General features: G+C 38.9%; 1 protein-coding gene across 1 annotated transcript in view; it reads right to left on the bottom strand.

Moving 5' to 3' along the window:
• ZC3H13 (zinc finger CCCH-type containing 13) overlaps positions 1–8779 on the bottom strand; it is a 43082-nt gene that overhangs the window by 17622 nt on the left and 16681 nt on the right. Inside the window, exons 7-9 of the mRNA XM_009881116.1 lie at positions 7965–8162; positions 6494–6667; positions 2450–2760 (exon numbers count right to left, since the gene is read on the bottom strand). Of these exons, the coding sequence (XP_009879418.1) occupies positions 2450–2760; positions 6494–6667; positions 7965–8162 (683 nt within the window). The remainder of the gene's footprint in view (positions 1–2449; positions 2761–6493; positions 6668–7964; positions 8163–8779) is intronic.

The following is an 8779-nucleotide window of genomic DNA, read 5'->3' as shown; positions in this document are numbered from 1 at the left end:
AGGAATAAAAAAAGAAAGTAGAGATCATTTTTCCTGTAAAAATTGTATGGCATTTTCCTAATGAAATCATCACAATAAACCTGAGAAAGGCAAAACATATTTACTATAGAGGATTTAAAGCTGGCGAGTGAAGCTGTTCTACAAAGTGCATCAGACTTTCAAAAATACTGCCAAAGGTTAAAATGCCACTTTTCTTGGCTTTAGTTCTAGTTGCTACAGTCAGAGAATTTATTTCTTAATTTAATGCTTACTTCAAATGTAATTTATTTAGGTTGTTCAGGTGTTAAATCAGAAGCATGCTGAATTTAAATTTAGCTTTTTGCGTCTACGTTACATTTTCACGAAAAGAAATTAGTGATCTCAAACACTTACAGTGTTTTTTAAAGTCCTGTCTGTTTTGTTGCTTTTGTGTTTTACATTAATAAACATGCAGTTATTATTTGCATTAAAGTAACAAAATTAATTTTTCTTTGGAACCATGCAAACATCACTGTAAATTTATTGGGCTTTAAGTCTTTTATTGTGTTTAGTGAAAATTGGCTCTTCTGCCTATAAGATACACCTTTGGAAACAAAATGCTGTCGCTGATGGTGACTTAGTTTTATCTTAATATTAATTGTATTGCCATTAAGCTATTTTAGAAGGGGTTTTGTCCTGCACCTTTCTAAAGCTTGGTTTCGTGCATCTTTGTTTCAAGTAGTAATTCTTGAGTGTTAAACCTGAAGTAAATGGGCACTGCTAGACCATCATGCATAAGCTTTAAATTACACAGGGATGAGCTTGACAAAATGTGTTCAACCTCTGACCTTCTCAGAGTCTTCCCCGAAGAGGACTGAAGGTCACCTTTCGTTAACTGCATGACTGAGACTTGATTGTACGTTGGTTTGAACCTGGGTGGATTTCTCTGTCTTCACATTTTTAAAAGTGCTCGTAAAACAGTTATTTGTGCTCTGTTACTGCACTATAATGCCAAAAGAAAGGTCACGGAAATTTATATTTTTACATTAAAATATCTAAGAGGAGGTCATGGAGTCTGATCTTCACTGTGCTGTGGGAGTCAGCAGAGGTGGATTGGAAGTTTTTTACCTCAGCTGGGTAAGCTGAGAGATTCTGGGTTCATTTGGTCTGGCTTTCATCTCTTTTTCACAGAATTCACAGAATTGTTAGGGTTGGAAGGGACCTCTGGAGATCATCTAGTCCAACCCTCCTGCCAGAGCAGGGTCACCTACAGCACGTTACACAGGACAGCGTCCCTCCAGAGTGGGAGACTCCACCACCTCTCTGGGCAGCCTGTTCCAGTGCTCCACTACCCTCAAAGTAAAGAAGTTCCTCCTCATGTTAAGATGGAACTTCCTATGTTCAAGTTTATGCCCATTACCCCTTGTCCTATCACTGGGCGCCACTGAAAAAAGACTGCTCCCCTCCCCCTGGCATCCTCCCATTAAGTATTTGCATGTATTAATAAGATCCCCCCTCAATCTTCTTTTCTCTAGACTAAAGAGACCCAAGTCCCTCAGCCTTTCCTCATAAGAAAGGTGCTCCAGTCCCCTAATCATCTTTGTTGCCCTTTCAGTAAGCTTAAAGATCTTTTTGTGAATTTGAATCTGTACTTTACAAATATTTACCTGTTCAAAAGAGAATAAGTATAATAAAAATACATTTCAAATCTGTTAGACAGCAAGCATACTGCAATAATTTTAAGGTAGGACCATTTATCCACCAATCAGATTCCCTTTTTTTAGCTCCACACATGTATTTTCAGGAAATTTGTGCTATATTTAGACCACTTGTTTTTAAGACCTCAATGTCCTGATCAAATCTTTTGATTTGGTGTCGCCCCCCTCCCCACTTTTTTTTTTTTTAAAGGTTAAGTTTACAACCAATCTATAAAAAGCTGGCATATGTAATCTTCGTAACCTGTCTTTTTAGAGAATGGCATGCTTGCCCATCACAAATTGTTCAACCAGCTTTACAGGCTTCCAGAGGGAATGACTGTTTCTTTGCACACACATACTTAATGTCAATTAAAAGGACAACGGACAGAGCAATCAGTGATGACTGGATTAGCATTTGGGCACCTCACAGAAAAGAGTAATAGTTACTTACATGTATTCTGCTGTTACTCAGCTGATCCTCTAGTATATGCCTGATACCAAGAGAAGATCACTTACTTACTGATGCCACCATTGCATTAACACCTGACAGATACCTACAGGACCTCTACAATCAGCTGAGCCTACCTAAGCAGTCCTATCAGGAATACACCACTGCAGACTCCCACAAAACAGTTCCACCAACACAGGAATGATAATACAGATGTCTGCCAATATTTTCTTCACCCCGTAGCCACTGGGATAGGTGCAGACAATGCCACAATTTGAAAATCAAGTTTCAAAATGCAATTTGCAAACAAATAAAAATTAATCTTAAGTGTTATTTGTACTCGTACCATCCCGCCTCTCATGGCGCCTATCATGAGATTGTGACGTCCGATCACGATCATGCCTTCCCTTTTCTCTTCCTGGAGATCGGTGTCTTGAAGGGCTTCGCTTCCTCTGAGGAGAAGAGGAAGAGTGTGGGTGATAGGGAGAAGATGACCGCCTTGCAGGTGGGGAAGCTGTCCTCTGATAGGATGGAGAAGGAGTTCTTTTGCGGTGTGGGGAAGGAGAATGTCTTTGAACAGAGGAGCCCGACTGTGATGAAGAGGAGTGATGTCTGGAGGATATGGGGGAATGATGCTGACCTGATGGGGAAGCAGACCTGCAAGGAAGAGTTAGAATAGGCACACATGAAATAACTTTATTTGAAAGGTTGTTACCATATCCCCCCCAAAAAATAATTAAAATAATTCATGCATTCTCTGGCCGCTATCTGCTGAAAATAAGTGCTCCTTCTATAAAACATCAAACTAATCTTCACTCAAGGGTACCAAGGATATCCGTTCAAAGCATACTTATCTTTAAATGCTTAGTTTATTTAATACCCAACAACAAGTTTTCCAATCAAAATTATATTATACAGCTACCAGAACGCTTTCCTGAGGGAAGGGAGGGGGGAGCAGAAAAAACCCACGATCTTCTTCCCTACCTCCAAAACTGAACAACTTTTTCTTCAATGTAAGATATTTTTTGGAGTTCATGGTAAAATTAGGCAGATAACTTTTACACAGTGTAACCTAAGGGGTATTTTTTTCCTTTTGTTTCCAACAGCATTCATTTTTATTTTTTTTTAGAGAGCAACACTGTCCTCTTTTGTATTTTTAGCTTCTTTCTTTTATTATAACTTCTTTCTTTCATTATAAGCATTGATCTTTAAACAATTTATGCCAGGATCCTGAAAACGCATATGCCTATCTACTTAAAAGTTTAGCAAACATGAATGTTTACACAAGCAGGGAAAAGGCGTATCTAATAGAATAAGAAAAAAGTATGCAAAGTGACTCTCATCTTGGAAATTCCATCATTTATCTAAAGATCATTTACACAACAGTAAACAAATTGCCTCATAATTGTGTCTCATTCACAGTCTAACACGGACAAACACACACTTCAAACCTTTGAGCTTTGTAGTGGTTCAGCATCAAAGCAAACTGCAAGTATCTTTTTGCAGGAAACACACATTGCCCTGAACTCCCAACTCCTTTCCACTTCACAAAATTCCAGAGACTCCAAAGAGAAGAGCAGGAGTCAGAAAAACCACACATGGACAATAAACTTTGAGAAAATCCCACTTAATTTTAAGTAAATCCCACTTAATTTTAAGGGTTTTTTTAGTTCCTGCTTTTGAATGTCCACATACAGCGCTGATGACTTCAGATAAACATCCAGATCATAAAGATCTCAGTTTCAGGTGACTCACAAATGAAGGACTACTTTACCAAAGGCAGTAGTACCTCCCTGGCAATCTTCCGCAATAGCCCAACAGTTGGTAGAGATATCTATGTAACACAGCTTTTGCTGAGTATCTTGCAAACATCACAAGAAATTCTTCCCAGGGAGACAGCTGACATTAGTTGGGCTCTGAAGAGAATGAGCTCTGGAGTAATTCCGGTTAGCAAACTTACAGCATGTCATTACGCTATCCAAGAGCCAAATGCTGCCCAGCCAATGCTACACAGCAGTGGACCTCCTGGCTAAGGCTTCTTAAAGTCCCAGACTCTACAGATAAAAAAACCCAAAACTCCTCACATCAAGAACACAGAGAAATTATTCAGCCTTCAAGGAACAAAGCTTCAGGAATGGAATGCTAAGTGAAATCTCTGGCAACCAGAGGTAAGAACTCAAGTCTGTTAAGGAAGTCCTTTTTGGGTAAAAGACAACATGGTGAAAGTCTTCTATTAATGTCAGCATTTCATCCTTCCTTCTAGTCAATGTCAGTGACTCAAGAAAATTGCCTTCAGAGCTCCATGGAGTCGTAGGCTGATGAACATAGGACCGATCTCACAAAGATGTTGGGTTTACAGTCAGATTTCATTACAGAACCAGATATAATTCACTAAAGGAAGGATCTTGACTTGACTGTTGAGGCACTTCAGACTTGTCAATTGAGTATACCAAGAAAGTGGCAGAAAGAAAGAGGTGAGACAAAACTAAAACCAGCCTTTGGAACATGCTTAACTAGGACACTCTGAAGAACAGGCTGCGTCTGTTTTCTCGATCTAATTCATATCATGTCTGTAAGCTTGTATGGTCAGATATTGCCAGGCCTGGAAACTATCCCACTGAGATGTGTTTATGATGGTCAATGCCAGAGAATATTTGGACACCTCAACAAGAGGCTAAGATTCTGTATCTCCTTGTCTGAAGATACAAAAGTGCATGGGATCCAGCTGATGCACTCCCGATGTGGCTTAGGGATGCCTGGAACTTCTACACACAGTCTGACCTCCAGGATGCTTATGCGTAGCTTCTTTTGTCTGAAAAATTAAAAAGCCTTAAGGTGCCCTTGTGCATGCTACCGGTAAACTATCTCCAGGAATGGCAGGAAAGAGAAAACTCATTTTCTCTGTGTCCATGGATATGTACTCGTGCTGGCTGCAGCTTTCCATCACAGGAGGGAAGGTCTGACCAATGACGACTACTGAAGAAACAAGTAGCCTGCATGCCTCTAAGATGACAATTTGTACACATTGTCACATACAAATGAAAAAGACGGCCTAGAATTAGTAGTAAAATTTCCAAAGCACTCAAAGTAAAAATCTGTCAAGGTCAGAAATGACTGACAGAATCTAATATAATTTCATGACTTACTGTCTTTAAACTAAGACTCCATTTACTTTTAACTATTAAACCATTAATATGAAACACAGGGTTACCAAAATCAGTTTGCATGGAAGACTATCAATGGTTTGGAGACAAATAAAACATTTCAAATATCCTTTCCTGCTTCTACCAGGAGGTCCATTTATCTTCCCTGCTTAACATTCCCTTGCGTAACACTCGATACGTCTGCATAGAATCCCCAGGCAGGTAGTGACGAGCAAAATACTGGAGCAGGTTAGAAAACCTGAGGAAAAGGGTACCACAAAGATATTTTTCAGTCTCCTTATTACTGCCAGGTGCAGGGGGAATGGGGTCCTCTACTCCCTTCCCTATAAACAACCCAATTTAGAGGAAATGTCCATCAGTGACATCTAGCTTAATACAATACATGTTGTTCCAGCTGAACTGAGTCACCACAGCAGCAAAAGAGCTTGCTCACGACTCTTCTGGCAGCTGAATGGATGGGTTTTATTTTGCTTGTTTTATCATCATGCAGATATATGACATCTGGTGTGTTCTCTCCACCCTTCAACAGAAGTGCAGAAAATAAGTATGCTTCCCTCTCCATTATACAAACATAGGACTGTAGTAGTATTTAGCACTGCCATTCTAAGCCTAAGCTTAAAGACTCCTTCAGACCCAAATCAGAAGCCCCTTCCTTTCTTTCTAATGGGTGGTAAAAGATCTTTTTCTAAGGCCCGTAGAACTAGCAGGATGATATCTTCCCTGAAGCTTTCTGCAAGAAAGGTCTCTGAAATTGCCCCTGCAACCTACTGTTTAGCCAGTTGTGCTTGCTTTTCAGGAAAGACATGTAGAGCCAGGATCTGTGTATCACCTTACCCATTTTACAACAGAGAAACTCTGCTCATCCCCCATCTCCAAGACAGAAGACTTCTCACTTTTCCCACTTTTTAAGGAGGCGGAAGGTGAGGAAAAACAAAAGTTTCCAAAGGATCATGGACTATGTCTCATATCAGACTTCTAAGTTCCACCTGAAGCCACAACATTTGAGAGAAACCGATAAATGGAAGCCTACACCATCACTTGTGTTCCTGACATGACAGGTACGCTCAATGTAGTAACTTGGGAAAAAAATATCTCAGAGCTCAAATGTTTGAGGCACACACGTACCCACAAGAGACACATATGAAGAACAGGTAGTCAAACCAACAGAGGAAGTTTCTAAACTAGAATTATTCATGGAAATAAAATCCATGCAATTGGCCTCCCACCTGCGAGAGGGTGAGAAGTTATGTTTGTGAGTGGTTGACTTGGCTGGAGCTCGGGAGGTTTGTCTTCGCCTTGCAGCAGGTGGTGAATACTCCCTGGAAGGGGAAGAATTACTGCCAGAATGATCTGCAGGACTAGGAGAACGCTTCTGTCTATGGGAGCTTTCAGAAGGATCCCTAGGAAACACGAACAGCAGTTTGTTTAACAGGTGTAATACAGCATTAGTACATTTCTAAGAAATTACAAAAACAACTCCAAGCCAGAACTTACAAGATCAAGAACTATCTTATAGAATCAATTGTTCCATCTATAATTTCATATATGAAATTACCTTAAGCTAGCAAAACTCAAGAATATAAGATATGCAATAAATGTCTTGCTAATCACTGGACTGTAAAACACAAGCCTAGAATACAGTAAACCCAAAAATACATTCTTGTAACTTCACCTAATATTTCATGTGGCGGTAATACAGAATTCCTATCAATGGAGAATTATCTTGCTACTCTGCTCAAAAATTTCTGTAACATCAGAACTTTAAGAAGCCTCAAGCTCACAGACATTTTCAAACACTAATCACAATTGCAAATGAATGAAAGATATCTGCCGGAACCTTCAACTATTTCACTCCCTGTACATCATGAAGATTTGACATTGTTTCTTAATGATAAGCCAAGTACTCTCTTGATCCTTTCAGCACTATCTAGAATGTTCTGTTCTACTGCTTACAACCTCCTTCCAGTAATGGAGTGTGCAAGCATGAGGAAAATAATATATTTTTAAAAGTAAGAATGGTGTAATTTATTTAATCAATTAAAAATACACAATTTACTGGTCTTCCGCTCCTTAGTCTTTGCTATGCCAGTTACAAAGTAAAACATTTATGAGCATGTACACTATTTTCATCAAGGGAATACAGGACTTAAAAATGCAGATATTGTATTTTTCAACTTAAATAGACACCTATGCTTCAGGAAATAACGGGAGTAGCCATAGTCCACTATTTGAGAGAGAGAGATGCAAAAGTGAAGTAATTCTAATATTGCAGCAGTCTTTGTCTACTTCAGAAATACTTTTAACCTACTGAGGGGAGAATTTAAACATGCCACTGCCAATTTAGAAAGATATTAGTCCTCTAAGATTTCAGAAGAGTAGGCAAGCGGACAAGTGAATGACTTTGATAAATATTTTGGCAAATTAATTGCTCCATTGGTGAAGGTCCAACTTCCTGAAAAGTAATGAATCTTTCAAAAGGGCATTTTACAAACTTACCAAGTTATGTAATTAAAATCTACCAATCTGTTACTTATAGTCTATCAATCCATCTATATAACACACTTAAAGTATTTAATGAGTTTAAAAGGTTGTTGGCAAAGCAGGTGCAAATCCCTTATTATTCAGTGTTCTATAAAAAGATAACTTTAAAAGCAAGGTTACATTAATGTTAAAAGCTAATAATGCAATATAACTTACCTCTGCTTCTCTTTTTTCTCCTTGTGCCTTTCAAAGTCACGCCCTCTCTCTTTCACCTCCCTTGTCTTTTCTTCTGAACGTTCTTTTGCTTTATGCTTTTCTTTGTGTTTCTTCCCCAGGGGATTTTCCTCTTGTACTGGAGGAGGAGGACTAGGGGTACGAGGACCTTTCTTTTTACTCTGGTTACTTTTAGAACTCCTAGAGATAAATTAACAGGGCGAGGGAAAAATGAAGAACCACCAGCTATTTCAAATAATGATTTCTCAGATGTCGGCAGGAAAGTTGTAACATAAAGGGCCTTGACGCTTTTAGGATAGGATTCACCACTCCATTAGCAAGCAGCGTTCAATAACTGTACTTGACTGAAGGGCAAATGCAGATAGTAAAAATTCACATTGAGCTCTTCCATTTATAACCATTATTTCTGAAGCCAGTGAACAAAAATAGGAATTGTTCCTGTTCAGACAGAGCCAGCTTTCAAAGTTAAAATGCCCTTGCATGAACTGCACACATCAGAGGCCCAGAACCATATAGATTATCTTGTCTGTTTAGACTCCCATTTCTGCAATGCAATACCCCATTCACATACACAGAATTACTTGAACAACTCATGCCTTCAATTTAATGTTAACCACTTGACACAGGATAAAGCATCCAAATATTTTTTAAATATGCATTTCACAACATGAAACAGTATATATTTTCCCATATAAACTACTACTGACACATTATCACTGCATACTGAATGTCAGTAGCATACTAGCCCATGCTGTACATTCTTGTAGCAGAAACGTTGTTTTGTCCCTATTTTAAAG

This window comes from Charadrius vociferus, unplaced genomic scaffold (genome assembly GCF_000708025.1).
Source record: "Charadrius vociferus isolate BGI_N301 unplaced genomic scaffold, ASM70802v2 scaffold210, whole genome shotgun sequence".
Taxonomy (NCBI): Eukaryota; Metazoa; Chordata; class Aves; order Charadriiformes; family Charadriidae; genus Charadrius; species Charadrius vociferus.
The sequence above is the reverse complement of the archived record's forward strand: the minus strand, read 5'-3'. Positions and strand labels throughout refer to the sequence as shown.